Genomic DNA, 16,753 nt, shown 5'->3' with positions numbered 1-16,753 from the left:
TTCTGACACAACATACTTTGCTTAGAACTTTCTCTAAACACCATCAGATTATTTACAGTTGTGATGAGCTGTGAGAAATTTATCAGACAAAAATACTTAAATATCAAATTTAGTTTATAACGTTATCTGTGTGTGAACATCTAATCTACAGTATTTTAGGTTTTCTCATGAGTGAGATTAGTGAATCGACTCTTTTTGGAATCGCTTTGAGTTTCCCGCGCTGCCAAACTGTTAGCAGATAAAAGGTGTTTATTAAAAAACATATATTACAAATTAATATATACGTTTATATACAGATATACACAATGAATTCTCGAGTGTACAGCTGAAATATGTGAGGTGAGTTTTCCCAATTAATTATACATTAGGTTGTGTAAAAGTCATTTAAATGTTAGAAACTTATATATTACTGTTTCAGTATATCAGCCTATTATGATTTATTATCAGAATTTGATTGTATTTGAAATATTCCTGTCAGATGGTTTTCTATCATCGTGACTAGTTAGCACAGTTACAGCAGGTGAGCATAAAAAAAGGTTCTAACTTAAAGCACCAGAGCAGAGAAACTCATAAATATCACAACTCATTAATAACCCTCATTCCTAACCATCAATTTTATATTTAATTGGGTTCATGCTTCCTAATAATAATAATTTAAATATCTTTCAGTGGTCCAGACAGTTGATCAGAGACTAAAGAGGACACAAAACATGAGAGGAATCTGAAAACCGGACACGTCCTGCAAAATCTCATCATATTCCTGGCATAATGTGGGTCAGTAAAAATATCAGAAATGTGTAAAAATGAACCATAAAGTCTTAAAATTTGCAAATGCCCTTATGTTGGTATGCTGGCTTATAGGCAAAGGTAGCAACCACTGGCAAAAACACACAGGTAACAACACATTTCCCCTCGGGGATCAATAAAGTATTCTGATTTCAAAAGATTTCATTAATTATCGTTATTTGTGCATTAGGAGCTTTTTATTTTAGCATCCTGAACGTACAAACTACCGGCCATTTCACAGCTTTCCTCAAATGAGAAGGCTGCCTCTTGAATGACGAACAGCCAAATATCCCTTATCTGCTCTTCTTTGGGAATTTAACAGTGCAAACACCCTGAGTCCACTTTCTAATAACTGCAGATATGATGCTCACTTATATAACTGCATGCTTCACCTGTGTCCATGTTCCTACTTACACAAAACCTGGAAGAAAGTCTCTATCATATGACAAAGCATGGAAATGTCCCAGAGAGCCAAACATTTACATTTAAATATGTACACATTGACTTCCACACAGTCTTGCTTCTCTTTAATGTCATTACCCACAAGCATGTTAACTTTTCTTATAGTTAAAGGGCAGTAATATAAACAGTCCCTAGGTAAGCCTCTAAACCTCTGAGGGTGTAACACCATAAATGTATTGGGAGAAGATGGAGAGGGCATTAGTTGCTCCTGTGTTCTTTTACATAAGAATCTCTTTTGGGAATAGATGAGGATCTGAGTGGATTTTATAGAGAGAAATGATCAAATCTTTCTGATGCTGAATCGGAAGAACCGGGACGATCAGGTCAGATTAACAACAATACTTTATTAACTTGCTTTTGGCATTTGCTACAAAGCTCATACAAGCATGTGGTACAACCACTACACACAAATAGTCCAAATAAAAACAATAACAAGAACTGGTCACTGTGACAAAAAAACGATTTCATGTCAAAAATAAACTCCAAAAAACAACCTCATAAACGTATTAGGTGCTGGACAGGTCACACGGTTACAGGAATGTATAAGTGTCCTTTATAAAAACGGTGATTTAAGTGTAACTTACATTTTTTAGGGAATTACAAATGTTGTAACTGACAAACCAGCTCCGGTTTAGGTGGTTAACATAGCATGGTAAACTTTCCACTAATGTATACAAGGTGAAAATCAGTCCAAGCCCGTGTATGTAGGGCTTTATCTAAAATGGTAAGCGTATCTCAAGGTTTAACACGTCCCTGTTGATCAGGTATCAAAGCATTGATCCCACAAGCTCTTGTAATTGTGATTTTATTTACACATTAAAATGACAAAAAGATAAAAAGTCAGTAAGATGAATACATTAATACTTTGATTCTTAAATGATGATTAGTCGAGCTAATAGTTTTGGATTAAATAGTCTGGCTTTATACAGACCTTATTAAAAACAAAAAGCTACATGGTATAACTGATATTTATTAAACAGTAAATGACTTTCAGTTACATCACCATGAATAAACAGTACTGCAGCTACTGCAGTAAATCATGAAAAACAAAGCTACAAGCATTTTATTTATTAAATACAAAAAAATGCTGATGAGACGGTATAACAAAGACATTTTCAGAAACACGTAAACAATTAAACATTTATATTTAATGCCCGGATGTTTGGCTTTACTTCGGAGGTGTTTCAGTATTTTCTACAGCATGTGATTAATCTGTAACATTTATTGCATTATTTCTTGCAGAATTATTCCCCAATCCAGCTGTGGGAGCTGTTGCCATGTTTACAATTGTTATAAAACATTAATTATTATTCCATAAACTGACATTTCTTTTTGCGCATGTGTGACTTGAGTGTTGATAAATGAACAAACCTTAGATCACACAGTGCGCACTGGTACGGTTTCTCTCCCGTATGAATGCGCTGGTGGGACTGCAGAGAACTCATGTGAAAAAAACTCTTCGGACACAGCGAGCAGTGGTACGGTTTCTCTCCAGTGTGAATGTGCTGGTGTAATTCAAGATGAGACCGTCGTGTAAATCTCTTCTCACACTGAGAGCACTGAAATGGTTTCTCTCCCGTGTGAATGTGCTGGTGTTTTTTAAGACTACTCTTCTCTGTGAATTTGCTTCCACACTGTGAGCACTGGTACGGCTTCTCTCCGGTGTGAATGCGCTGGTGCCGTTTAAAAGTACTCTTGTAAGTGAAACATTTTCCACACTGTGGGCACTCGTGTGGTTTCTCTCCTGTGTGAATGAGCTGGTGTTGCTTAAGGGAACCACTTTCACTGAATGTTTTCCCACACTCTGAGCACTGGAATGGTTTCTCTCCGGTGTGAATGCGCTGGTGTAAATTGCAGTGACCTTTGCTGTTAAAACTCTTCCCACACTGTGAGCACTGATATGGTTTCTCTCCTGTGTGAATGCGCTGGTGTTGTTTGAGAGTACTATTTTCAGTAAATCGTTTTCCACACTGTGAGCACTGATACGGTTTCTCTCCAGTGTGAATGCACTGGTGCCGTTTGAAAGTGCACTTGTAATTAAAACTAACTTCACATTCTGAGCAGTGATAGGGTTTTTCTCTGGTGTGAATGAGCTGGTGTCGCTTGAGACTTCCACTCTCAGTGAATTTCTTCCCACACTGGGAGCACTGGTACGGTTTCTCTCCTGTGTGAGTGCGCTCGTGAAGATTAAGATGACTTTTGCTATTAAAGGTCTTATCACACTGGGAGCACTGGTATGGTTTCTCTCCGGTGTGGATGAGCTGGTGTTGTTTGAGATGATAGTTGCGATAGAAACTCTTCCCACACTGGGAGCACTGGTACGGCCTCTCTCCACTGTGGACCAGCAGGTGTTTGTTATAGTTACTTTTCTGATTAAAACTCTTCCCACACTCTGAGCACTGGTACAGTTTTGCTCCTGTACTGGGAAGCTGGTGCTTGGTGAGAGAACCGTTCTGAGTGAAACTCTTCCCACCCTGTAGCTGCTGATTCTCCTCCTGTTCCTCGTGGTGAGAATGCTTCATGTGCTGGGAGAGCTCAGTCTGAGATGTAAAGAACAACGAACACAAGGAGCAGGAGAATCCTCTGGTTTCTGAAGCAGAAAAGACGTGAGGTGCAACATATTTTAAATATTATGATAAATAAAATGATCATAAATATTGTTTAATACATCTAATGTAAAACCCCTGAACACTATTCAAAGCATATTTACTTGCCTTTAATTCCCAATCATGATACCCACACCTGATACCCTTACCTGTTTGTTTGTTTATCAGGATTATAACGTGATGTTTTACACTTTGGTTCCATTCATGACAGGAACGGTAGTTACTCATTACACAAGATTCATCAGTTCAGGTTTAATATCAAACACAGTCATGAACTATTTAGTGTCTCCAGTTCATCTCACTTGCATGTCTTTGTACTGTGGGAGGAAACCGGAGCTCCCGGAAGAAACCCACGCAGACACGGGGAGAACATGCAAACTCCACACAGAAAGGACCTGGACCGCCCCACCTGGGGATGGAACTCAGGACCTTCTTGCTGTGAGGCAGCAGTGCTACCCACCTTGCCACCGTGCCGCCCCATCAATGGTGTAACTTGAAACTTTGTACTCTGATTTTGCCCCTGTCCATTGTTTTGTGTTTTAGGCATTAAATTGTGAATTGGCTTTTGTATTTACAACATGAAAATGTCCCAACTTTTCCAGAATTAGAGTTTGTACAGGTGAAATCAAAATAATGATTTATTATTAAAACAGAACAGAGGAATATCAGAGATGTTCATGTGATCTGGGAGCTTAATTTATTAAATGTGTCCCAAGAAAGATCAGTGTGTGATAGTTAATGTAAGCAAAAATCATCCCGTGTGCTTTACACCACTTTTTGCAGGATGTATTAGGACAGAGGAACACTGACTGAATATTATACCGTTTATTAAAGACAGAATAAAATGAGAGTGTTGAATGTTACCTTCTGCTGAGCACTTTTTCTTCCAAAGCTGCTCGAAAGCTGTACTGAGATCTTTAGCGTACGTCTCATCGTACCACACCAAGAGCTCCTGTCCTGCTTTTATGGGTCGACAGCAGCGGTAGAAAATTCCTCCCTGATACTGAAACGCCACCAGATTATTTTCTTCATCGTTACCGGCACAGTTTACATACCTGAGGGTAAAAGAGTGCAAAAAATTAAGTAATGAAGATAAATTAAGGCACAGAGTCAGACTATGAATGAAACTAGACAAAAAACTAATTAGTAAAAGGTAATAAATAAAAACCAGTAAATATTAGTAAAGAGTGAAAAATATTTCTGACCTCATCCAGTTAGCATGAGTCTCTCTTTCTGCATTGATGTATTTCTCACACTGATCACTTCTGTAAATCTGTAACGTAAAACATTAAATATTATACCAGGGTGCAGAGCTTAAAGAAGTATAATAGAGCACCAACATTTTACAATTTAAGATTTCAACAATACACTAGGCTTACAAGACAGGTAAAGGAGTTTTAAATGGGCTACAAAATGTGGGTACAGGGTGTGATTTAGTGTTGATCTGAAGTGGGTGGAGTGGCTAATACAGCAGAGCTTAGCATCATTTCCCAAACCCTGTTTGCCACTGGCTATGTAGAAGATAATAGAGTCCAGTGGGTGTGTTTTGTACCTCTAGCCCAGAACTTGTCTGAGTGAATTCTAGATAAAGATTATTTGGTGGATTTGCTGATAAACCGAGTATTACTCAGTAAAAGCTGACGAATCAGGGCCCTGTTGGATTTGACTAGATCCAAACGGATTTCTAAAAGTTGATCGAAGAAAAGATGTCATCCTATTTTTGGTGCAGCCACCACAACTGTGATATGAATTCCCCATCTTGTCCTCCCACTAATCCTGGAACTTTTTTAACTAGGACTGAGTAGCACCTCACAATAAACTTACATAACATGACACGGTGTCCTGGTGTGGAACAAGACAGTAACTCACCACCCAGGAGTATCGACTGTTCACGGCTTCCTCTCGGTCCACCAGTTCTCCCTGGTAGGGTCCGAAATGTGCCCCCACTGGAAGCGTCTCCCCCTTATTAAACACCCCCAGAGCTGCATTAGGAATATCAGACTCCTGAAGCTCTAGAGCGGGTGGAAGAGTCTGTCTGGCTCTGTCAGAGACCCCGATGGGTACAGGGCTATCAGGGATGAAGAGAGCTGCACCATGAAGCTCACACTTGTTGATGAAGAACGACCGACACTCCTCACAGTCTGGATAATAATGTTGGTACAAAAACAAAAGTACAAATAACTAAACAATTAACAATCAATCTTATATTTCTAAATGTTTTACCTTCCTCCTAATAATATTTTAATTAGAAGATCATAAACTCTGATGAAGTTCTTACAGAGATAATCTTCATCTTTAGGTTCTTCTTTTACAAGCGTCTCCAAGATTTCTGAAGGTTTTTGCTCCACAGAGGGAACGTGTTCCAAACAGCTCGATGTTCCTCCATCTAAAGTCAAAATAAAAACACACTGTGACTCTTGTGGGACCTGATTTACTGTCACTAATTAAAGAGTCAATTTTTTACTTTGTTTTTTACGCCTACTGTATTTTTAAACACTTTATTGTGTTAATGTATATAAAATATAAACATTAATTTAAAGATGACTCTGTACACTTATATAAAGACTGAATGTTACTGCAGTTTTCTTACAGAGATGATCTTCATCTTCACATTCCTCCTTTTTCACCACCTTGATCAGAAATCCTTCATCCTGTTGGTCCACAGGAGCGTCTTCCACATTAGTTTCTTCATCTAAAACCCTGCAGGTCTCCATCTTCACATCATCACACAGCTAATGAACAAAAAACAAGAATTATTTATTCAGTAAATCTACATTTATTTTATTTTATTATTAATCTGCTGCTCTCCTCTCTGTACTGAGCTCCAGAGTTTAGATTGAGATCTAATAAACCATCTAGTGCACTGTGTTGGAAACATTAATACATTTAACTGTATTTGTTATACATGCTAATAGTTTAGCATCACAGTAGCTTAGCTAGCAGCTGTTAAAACAGTGAAACAGCTCAAATTCTCACAATAATCGGGTTTATTGTAACTCTATCAGATCAGACTGTAATTGTAAATAAAGAAATATTGGATCTACAGACCATTAACTTTTCCTCCAACAGCTTCTGCTGCTGCTTCTGTGTAGTTTCCAGGCAGTTGATGAAGAAGCATTTAGGTGCATCAGCGCCTCCTACAGGACTGGAGTGGAGAGACAGAAGCAAGATGATTATAATGGAGACGATTCTGTAGATCTGGTTCTGTCATTGTAGGAGATCATTTAGCATGCTGACTGGATCTACAGTTTGTTGTCACAGCTTGTTTTTTTGTGTTCAGGTAAACTACAAGACCCAAACAGAAGACAGGATGTTCCGGTGGTACAGCAGTACACATCATTATTACTATGTTTTATTATTATGTTTTAATGTGGTGCTCTGTGAGGTTTGTGCATCCTGCAATGAAAAATATTTGGCTTGCAGTTTATTAATCTATCTCTGCCTTTCTCATTTCCAAAGCAACAGGGATTGTTCCATCTATATATAAAGAATGTGAAGATGGTCATGTGATTTGTGTTTTTTCTGTTTAAATACACCACCTTCCAGTCAGTGTCTTATGCTCACCATTTGACTACAAAGGTCCTTTTTATGCTGGATGTGGAAAAGCAATACAAGGTTTAGATAAATCCCCTGGTGCAAGTTGTCTGAACTGAAGTTGTGCTGCTCTTCTTGGGCTCAGGGGTAAATTCACACCGAACCTCAGTTCTCTCAGGTACAGGAGGTACTGTACTTTGTTTATACTGAGGGAGAGCTTTTTGTTGAGCACATCACACAGCGTTTAGTCATCCAGATGTTCAAAAGGAGAAAATCCAGTAGAGACCTGTGAAACCTCTGGGTACAAACCCTTTGGTTACTGTTTTACCTGTTTGAGTAAGCCATAAATTGCAATAGTCCAGTAACAAATGTGGTATTTACTGGTAAGTGACTTACAATTGTGACAATATAATCCAAGCAGTTGAGGATTAAGGGCCTTGCTCATGGGCCCTACCTTGCCACTCCAGTAGTAGTGGGCTTGAACCAGCAAGTCTGATTACTAGTCCTGTACCAACCACTGTCCAGGGGTTTAATAGCATGGACACAGTGCTGTTCTCAGGCTGGTTCATCAAAAACATGATACATGCCGAACATCCTACAACCCAGTCAGTAGTAGAGTCATGGTAGCTGCATTTGCCACCAAGCCAAGATATATAAATGTGATCCAGTGATACACACCAACTGCTGACAAATAAAATGAAGAGACTGAACAATTCTACAGGGAGATTAAACGTGTACTTGCAGTGACTCCAAAACGGCTGTAACTGAGTCAGGTTTGTAGGCGTCCTTGCTCACACACACTTTCAGTCTGGGCCCTCTAATGGCCACTACAATTATCTTAACTTGGTTGGCCTTAGGCCATTTTGCCACAACTGTGGAAGTACACTTGGGGTCATTGTCCATTTAGAATACCCAGCTGTGTCCAAGCTTAACTTCCTGCTTGATGTCTTGAGATGTTGCTGTAATACATCCACATCATTTTCTATCCACGTAATACATCAGTTGTGTGCACCAGTCTCTCCTGCAGCAAAGCTTCACCACAACATGATGCTGCCAACCAAGTGCATTAAGGTTGAGAAGGTCTCTCCCTTTTTCCTCTATACATAATGATGGTGGTTATGGCCCCACAGTTCTGGTTTGTTTCATCAGACCAGAGGACATTTCTCCGGTAAGTTAGATCTCCCTCCCCATGTGCAGTTGCGAACTGTAACCTGACTTTTTACAGCAGTGGCTTCTTCCCCACTGAGGCCTTTCAGGTCATTTCAGTATTGAGTGGGTTTAACTGTTGGAATACGAGGATCTTCAAAAGGTTTCCACACACAGATACAGGGGTTTTTGTATCTGTTGGTCCTGGATTTTGTAAAGTTGCTTTGAGACAATGTCTATTGTAAAAAGCGCTATATAAATAAAGTTGACCTGACATGACTTTTTTTACTCGATTTATTAAGAATTTAAAAACAAACTCCATCACTTTTCTACATCGTCACCTTCTGATGCATTTTTCCAGCATCGTACCGACTGTTTAATGCCGTCAGCAAAACATGTTTTTGGTTGAGCTCGTAGCCACTGATGCGCCGGTGCTTTCACATCATCATCACATGAAAATCTTCATCCAAAAAGGTGGAAATCAGATGGAGCTAAATGCGGACTATAAGCATCTCTTAGTCTCTCAGACACGCCCGATTCCTCCACCCTCACCGAGCAGAACCACAATATACACCTGAGGAAACTTTCTGAAGAGCCCTCATATGTAGCGATACACATTTGGAACACATTAGCATCCGTTTGTATTAATCGAGCAATGACATAGCCTAGTAACCACATGAAACACCCAAGCAACCACCCAACAACAACCTTAGTAACCATGTGAAAAACCTTTGCAACTACTTAGAATACCATAGCAACCACTTAGCAAAGCCCTAGAATTCAACAGCATCACCTGGCAGTAACGCACCCACTTAAACGTCATTCTCTGTTTTTGTGATATTGCGCAAGCATAAATAAATAGAAATCAAGTTATAATTTGTCTCTGTTTTAACTGAGAATTAACTGCATATGTGATAAATAATGTTAATAAGAATTTATTTTTGTTACATGCATAATTAATGTAACTATGGTTTGTTCAGACTATAAACAAATGATGTTACATTTATAATGTACATTGTGCATTAAATAAAAGAGTCTGAGACTGAGGGACGGACCTGTGAGCACCGAGGAGCTGAGACTGCATAAAACTGAGAGGGTCCGAGTCTAATAACACAACGTTAACACAGAATGGGACCAACAACACTGAACATTTACAGTTACTCGTATAAAGACTTTACAGTTCATTCAGTAAAAAGGCTTTAATGAGAGATCCTGGTGTCCACATGGCAGTGCAGTATTTAGAGAGGTCTGTAAACAGTCTTCCTTAAGTTTTACCCAAGTATGTTGATAAGGGCAAGCAGGGTGATTTCACTTCTATTTGCTACCACCAAACAGCTACAAAAGGAACTCGGTGTTCTAAACATAGTCCTGAAGCCCAGTTAAATAGGGGAAAACTGGAGTATTGATTTGATAAATTATTGTTTCACTAGTCGACAGATCTGTTTGCGCATGTGAGACTTCAGTGTTTTTAAATAAAGAAATTTTCGTTTACACAGTGAGCACTGATACGGTTTCTCTCCTGTGTGAATGCGCTGGTGTAACAGAAGGTAACTCAGCTTAGCAAAACCTTTCAGACACTGTGAGCACTGGTACGGTTTCTCGCCAGTGTGAATGTACTGGTGTAATTCCAGATGAGTCCGTCGTGTGAATCTCTTCCCACACTGAGAGCAATAGTACAACTTTTCCCCTGTGTGAATGCGCTGGTGTTGTTTAAGGCTACTCTTGGCAGTAAATCTGGTCTCACACTGCGAGCACTGATACGGCTTCTCTCCAGTGTGAATGCGCTGGTGCCGTTTAAAAGTGCACTTGCTAGTAAAACTCTTTCCACACTGTGAGCACTGGTGCGGTTTCTCTCCTGTGTGAATGTACTGGTGTTGTTTGAGGTGAGTTTTGTTACTGAAGCTCCTCCCACACTGTGAGCACTGATACGGCTTCTCTCCAGTGTGAATGTGCTGGTGTTTTTTCAGAGCACCGTTTTTAGTAAATTTTTTTCCACACTGTGAGCACTGAAATGGTTTCTCTCCCGTGTGAATGAGCTGGTGCTGTTTGAGATTCGCCTTCTGAGTAAAGTTCTTCCCACACTGAGCGCAGGGGTACGGCTTTTCCCCCGTGTGGATCAGCTCGTGTTTTTTTAGATTCGCCTTCTGATTAAAACTCTTCCCACACTGTGAGCACTGATACAGTTTTATACAGTGCTGCTGATTCTCCTCCTGTTCCTCGTGGTGAGAATGCTTCATGTGCTGGGAGAGCTCAGTCTGAGATGTAAAGGACAACGAACACAAGGAGCAGGAGAATCCTCTGGTTTCTGAAGCAGAAAAGACGTAAAAAACAAAAACAACAACAATATTATTACAGTAATAACAATATAATTACAGACAGTTGATGTTATTTTGTAAAATGAGATACATAAATAACATAAAATCTCATTCATTGAGTTATATGTGACTGTAAAGACATGGTGTAAAGCGTAATGGATTATATTTATATCTAAGTTTACATTTTTGGCATCATTCACTAATCATGATCATTCACTAAGTTGCCCAAGTTGATTTAAGCAAAAAATATCCCGTGTGCTTTACACCACTTTATGCAGGATGTATTAGGACAGAGGAACACTGACTGGATATTAAACAAAGACAGAATAAAATGAGAGTGTTGAATGTTACCTTCTGCTGAGCACTTTTTCTTCCAAAGCTGCTCGAAAGCTGTACTGAGATCTTTAGCGTACGTCTCATCGTACCACACCAAGAGCTCCTGTCCTGCTTTTATGGGTCGACAGCAGCGGTAGAAAATTCCTCCCTGATACTGAAACGCCACCAGATTATTTTCTTCATCGTTACCGGCACAGTTTACATACCTGAGGGTAAAAGAGGGCAATATTATAATCAAATATTAAAGAGGGCAATATTATAATCAAATATTAAAGAGGGCAATATTATAATCAAATATTAAAGAGAGAAAGGGTAAAAACGGATTCATTAGGACACAAACAGTAAAAACTGATCCAGCAGAAGTGAGTGAGTGATTCTCTCACCTCATCCAGTTAGCGTGAGTTTCTCTCTCTGCATCTATAAACTCCTCACACTGATCACTTCTGTATATCTGTACATAACAAACACTATCATGTGTGTGTAGATACTCAGCCAGCCAATAGATTCTAACCTGGATCTTAGCGCTGGTGGACTAATGCAAATAATTATCTACCAAACATCAATTACAGTCACTTAAAAGGTCTGATTTTTAAAGACAGTAACTCACCACCCAGGAGTATCGACTGTTCACGGCTTCCTCTCGGAACACCAGTTCTCCCTGGTAGGGTCCGAAATGTGCCCCCACTGGAAGCGTCTCCCCCTTATTAAACACCCCCAGAGCTGCATTAGGAATATCAGACTCCTGAAGCTCTAGAGCGGGTGGAAGAGTCTGTCTGGCTCTGTCAGAGACCCCGATGGGTACAGGGCTATCAGGGATGAAGAGAGCTGCACCATGAAGCTCACACTTGTTGATGAAGAACGACCGACACTCCTCACAGTCTGGATAATAATGTTGATACAAAAACAAAAGTACAAATAACTAAACAATCAACAATCAATCTTATATTTCTAAATGTTTTACCTTCCTCCTAATAATATTTTAATTAGAAGATCATAAACTCTGATGAAGTTCTTACAGAGATAATCTTCATCTTTAGGTTCTTCTTTTACAAGCGTCTCCAAGATTTCTGAAGGTTTTCTGAAGGGAACGTGTTCCAAACAGCTCGATGTTCCTCCATCTAAAGTCAAAATAAAAACACACTGTGACTCTTGTGGGACCTGATTTACTGTCACTAATTAAAGAGTCAATTTTTTACTTTGTTTTTTACACCTACTGTATTTTTAAACACTTTATTGTGTTAATGTATATAAAATATAAACATTAATTTAAAGATGACTCTGTACACTTATATAAAGACTGAATGTTACTGCAGTTTTCTTACAGAGATGATCTTCATCTTCACATTCCTCCTTTTTCACCACCTTGATCAGAAATCCTTCATCCTGTTGGTCCACAGGAGCGTCTTCCACATTAGTTTCTTCATCTAAAACCCTGCAGGTCTCCATCTTCACATCATCACACAGCTAATGAACAAAAAACAAGAATTATTTATTCAGTAAATCTACATTTATTTTATTTTATTATTAATCTGCTGCTCTCCTCTCTGTACTGAGCTCAGGAGTTTAAACTGTGAGAGGCACTAATCTAATAAACTGCTCTCAGACTCCTGATGAGTACAAAACACTTTCAGTTAAATCTGAATAATTACATTATTATTTTTTTAATTATTTAGAGCTTTACAGTCAGAATCTAGGACACTATGTATGAAGTAAACACAGGAGCCCAGCAGTGCTAACTTGGTGGTGTTGGGAATTGAACCAGCAACCATCTGATCATTAATTCAGTAACTAAACCACCAAGCCAAATAAATCCAGTATCTAATACACTGTGTATAAATATATTTGTGATGCTAACAGTTAGCCGAATAGCTCAGCTAGCAGCTTTAGTGTAAATTAGCTTGTGAGTTTAAATCAGAACAGAATGAAACAGCTCAAGTTCTCACAGTAATCATGTTTTATTGTAACTCTATCAGATGCAGCTGTTACTGTAAATAAATAAACATTACATTTACACACCATTAACTCCTCTGTAACATCATCTGCTGCTTCTGTGTAGTTTTCTGGTGGTTGGTGAAGCAGCATTAGCGCCTCCTACAGGACCGGAGTGGAGACACATTTTCAGCATTTAGCAGCTCTTATTCAAACTTCCACATGAATGTTATAAAGTTAATAAAGAAATGTAAGAAACTTTTAGCTTTTTCAATTCACTTTAAAATGATTCTACAATCTAAAGCAGATTATAAAACATTATAATTATTATATTAAATAATTATATTAATTATATAAATGACACTGGTCCGATAGTCTGAATCTCTTCTTTACGTGATTGGAGATAAAATGTTATTGTGATTGTTAATGATTTTTGTATCTGAATATGTTTATGTGATTGTTGTTGGTTGGTAAGAAAATGTGAATAAAACATTGTGTATGAATTAAAATAAAATTATATGAAAAAATCAGCATTACTGCTGGAATGTTTAAATACTGTATTTTTTTACTTTTATCTTAAAGTCAAAACACCAGTAAATAATAAACCAACAATAATAAATTATAACAATATTTTTCTTTATTAAATTCATTTATTCAACATTTATTTGCATCATGTCATTTCTATATAAATGATTATTGCTACATTCAGTAGTATTATTTAATGATGATTATAATGTTTATATAAAGTACCATGGTAATATTGGCTCGTTCTCATTTTAAAGTAAACATGATTTATTATTTTTCTATATTATTTTAACAATCAACTCCAAGTGAAAATCAATAAATTCACATTTTATTTACATTCAGAGGTGAAAACATCAGATTTACTTACTGAACATTTAGAACAGAAACACAAACGACCGTCCTCGTTTTCATTACAGGATTATTTTAATCTAGGACGCTTATAAAAACAAAAAGTGTTTTTATATATTTCAGAATCTCAGCACTATTCCTCCTGTTACATTTTATTATGTGGTAAAATTTTCACTGGTATTTCTGGAGGCGTGTGGTGCATCATGTAGATTCTAGAACTCAGTTTATATGATCTCTAATGTGGTGAACGTATAGTGAGTGTATAAAGTGTAAAAGCTCTGATTTGGGATCCAGCCTGTGTGTCTGGGTTTAGGTTGCCAGATCATTCACAGTAAAAGAGGGTATTCGGGGGGGTAACTTGGACACTTTGGCGTTTTGGCACCTACACACATCAGCAGTTTGTCCAGATTTTACCCAAAACTAAACTGAAAACCAGCATGAATCTGGCAACCCTAATTATAATTGGTGATTTTAACCCTTTTGTTCACAGCAGCACTAAACACTTTTATTAAATATAAGCAGGAACCTTCTGTATGACATAACACGACATTTATTTCTATCTTTTAATATTTATTGTACCTGTTAGATCAGACACATAAACGTCACCAGAGTCTCATCATTAAGAGCTGGAACTTCACGTGTTAGTCATGATTTTAACTGAAATGTTATTTGTTTACCTTTCTCCATCACATTACACAAGTTTAATCATTAACTACGGGCTAACAATTAGCTGGATTAGTTAGTTAGTTACTACTTGGTTAAATTGTGATGGTTATGTGCAAGTAATGAACTTATTAAACTTTGGTAACAAATATAAACTGATCAGAGATGCAGGGGATCCAAACCCCAGCAGCACATCAATCCCTGCAGAAGTGATTATTAAGAAATTTAAAGTTAATTTACGACTTTTTGCTGGTATTTAAGGATCCTGGCATCATGGCATCATGGCATCAGTCGCTGGAGAGCCGCGCCCGTGTTTCCTGATCCTTAAAGGTTGCTGCTCAGCTTCTTGATGTGACTCTTCCACTGTTGGATGGGCGGACTCCCAGCAGCCACCAGTTTCCTCAGTAGGGGACTGGGCTGGAGACTCGGCACGTCCGGGTGCAGGCGGTGATAACGCTCCAGCTTCTCCAGCACGGCGGCCAAACCCACCTGAGCGGCGTGAAACATCGGCCCTCCTCTGTGCCTCGGCCATCCGTAACCGAACAGGTAGATCACGTCGACGTCTTCTGGACCCGCCGCCACCCCGTCCGCCAGGATTCGGAAGCCTTCGTTAGCGAGACTGAGGGCGCATCGCTCGATCACCTCCTGAGACGTGAGGCGCCGCGGCGTGATCCCATACCTGCGCCTGTAATCCTCCAGGAAGCTCCGGATCTCCGGGTCAGGCTTCGCTTCTTTAGCTCCAGGAGAGTCGTACAGGTACCAGCCACGCCCCGTTTTCTGGCCAAAACGCCCTTGTTGGCAGAGCAGGTCAGGAAGCGGGCAGTATCTCTCACCTTTACGCCAGCGGGGTGGATTCACAGGGTCGATGTCGGGTCCGATCAGACCGGCCGCCTTCCGAACCCTCAATCCCACGTCCAGCCCGGACAGATCGTTCACCTTAAAGATCCCCAGAGCAAACCCGAACTCCTCCAGCGCCTGGTCCACCTGCTCGGGCGTGGCTCCTTCCTCCAGCAGGAAACAGGCCTGGTTTATATAATGCTTCAACATGCGGTTACCCACAAACCCCGGGCAGTTACCCACGGCAACACACACTTTTCCCATTCTCTTCCCGAGCGCCATGACCGTGGCCACAGATTCAGGGGACGTCTGGGCCCCGAACACGACCTCCACCAGCCTCATGATGTGAGCGGGCGCAAAGAAATGCATCCCGGCCACCAGGGGGCGCCGATCTGTGACGGCAGCTAGCTCGTCCACGTTCAGCCCCGACGTGTTGGTGCAGATTAGCGCGTCTGGCGTACAGACTTTACACAGGTCGCTAAAGACGCGTTTCTTTAGCTCCATGTCCTCGAACACGGCCTCGATCACCAGGTCGACGCCCCTCAGCTGACTGAAGGACAGAGTGAAGGTCAGGAGGTGGAGCGGCGGAGCGACGCCGCGTCTCCCCGCGTCTCGTTCCAACATGGCCGTCACCGCTATCTTACCCGCCTCCAGCTCTTTCGGCTTTGTCTCTATGGCAACCACGGAGATTCCGGCCTTAACTAGAGACACGACGATGCCACGCCCCATGGTGCCCAGACCTGAGGATAAACATTTACATTTTTAGCATTTAGCAGACGCTTTTATCCAGAGCGACTTACAGTCTAAGCAATTGAGTTTAAGGGCCTTGCTCAGGGGCCCAACAGTGGCAACCTGGCAGTTGTGGGGCTTGAACTGGCAACCTTCTGATTACTGGACCAGTAACTTAACCATTAGGCTGCAGTATTAGTTAGCTATTGTCGAATAAAAGGACGTCGTCTGTGCTACTTATAGCATGCACTGTTTAGCTGCTAATAACATGACTAGCTGCTAATTGCTTCGCTAGCTTAGCAACTTCTAGCACTTAGCTAACTCAACGTTGCTACGTTTATTAGCAAACACTAAATTCAATTTTTTTTAATTGATCAGGCATCATAGCTTGTTGTTTAGCCGTTTAGCTGCTAATCACGCTAAGCTAGCAGGCTAACACCACTTGTTATAGCATGTAGGCGCGGCTTGATAATTAAACCTGTTAATCAGAGCCGTTATAACCAATCAGATTTACGCACCGATCACGCCGACCCGCCG

General features: G+C 40.0%; 3 protein-coding genes across 4 annotated transcripts in view; all 3 read right to left on the bottom strand.

Annotated features, from left to right (window-relative positions):
* Positions 1 to 1,577: 1,577 nt before the first annotated feature.
* Positions 1,578 to 6,943, bottom strand: LOC134324224 (zinc finger protein 883-like). Its single transcript, XM_063005939.1, has 7 exons — positions 6,903 to 6,943; positions 6,445 to 6,586; positions 6,133 to 6,240; positions 5,724 to 5,995; positions 5,060 to 5,127; positions 4,719 to 4,909; positions 1,578 to 3,838 (listed from the first exon to the last, which is right to left on the bottom strand). The coding sequence occupies exons 1-7, from the start codon at positions 6,903 to 6,905 to the stop codon at positions 2,556 to 2,558; spliced, it is 2,067 nt and encodes a 688-aa protein (XP_062862009.1). The 5' UTR covers positions 6,906 to 6,943; the 3' UTR covers positions 1,578 to 2,555.
* A 2,510-nt stretch (positions 6,944 to 9,453) lies between these two features.
* On the bottom strand, positions 9,454 to 13,249 carry LOC134324471 (histone-lysine N-methyltransferase PRDM9-like). Its single transcript, XM_063006326.1, has 7 exons — positions 13,202 to 13,249; positions 12,508 to 12,649; positions 12,202 to 12,303; positions 11,793 to 12,064; positions 11,569 to 11,636; positions 11,201 to 11,391; positions 9,454 to 10,839 (listed from the first exon to the last, which is right to left on the bottom strand). Exons 1-7 carry the CDS (start codon positions 13,202 to 13,204, stop codon positions 9,950 to 9,952), a joined length of 1,668 nt encoding a protein of 555 aa, XP_062862396.1. The 5' UTR covers positions 13,205 to 13,249; the 3' UTR covers positions 9,454 to 9,949.
* Positions 13,250 to 13,728: 479 nt separating this feature from the next.
* The window catches only part of ehhadh (enoyl-CoA, hydratase/3-hydroxyacyl CoA dehydrogenase), an 8,372-nt gene continuing 5,347 nt past the window's right edge, over positions 13,729 to 16,753 (bottom strand). For both annotated transcript variants that reach the window (XM_063006507.1, XM_063006506.1), the window contains 2 exons: positions 16,735 to 16,753; positions 13,729 to 16,227 (listed from right to left, as the gene is read on the bottom strand). The exon at positions 16,735 to 16,753 is cut by the window's right edge and continues 323 nt beyond it. In XM_063006507.1, coding sequence (XP_062862577.1) covers positions 14,975 to 16,227; positions 16,735 to 16,753 — 1,272 coding nt within the window. In that variant the 3' untranslated portion in view covers positions 13,729 to 14,974. The remainder of the gene's footprint in view (positions 16,228 to 16,734) is intronic.

Source organism: Trichomycterus rosablanca, chromosome 12, assembly GCF_030014385.1.
Source record: "Trichomycterus rosablanca isolate fTriRos1 chromosome 12, fTriRos1.hap1, whole genome shotgun sequence".
NCBI lineage: Eukaryota > Metazoa > Chordata > Actinopteri > Siluriformes > Trichomycteridae > Trichomycterus > Trichomycterus rosablanca.
This window is presented reverse-complemented; position numbering and strand designations above follow the sequence as displayed.

Coding starts and splice junctions, on each gene's coding strand:
- LOC134324224 (XM_063005939.1), bottom strand. Junction 5,128..5,723: donor ACAGTCGATACTCCTGGGTG/GTGAGTTACTGT, acceptor TTTACGTTACAG/ATTTACAGAAGTGATCAGTG. Junction 4,910..5,059: donor ACTCATGCTAACTGGATGAG/GTCAGAAATATT, acceptor TTTTACCCTCAG/GTATGTAAACTGTGCCGGTA.
- LOC134324471 (XM_063006326.1), bottom strand. Junction 12,065..12,201: donor TAAAGATGAAGATTATCTCT/GTAAGAACTTCA, acceptor ATTATTATCCAG/ACTGTGAGGAGTGTCGGTCG. Junction 10,840..11,200: donor GAAAAAGTGCTCAGCAGAAG/GTAACATTCAAC, acceptor TTTCTGCTTCAG/AAACCAGAGGATTCTCCTGC.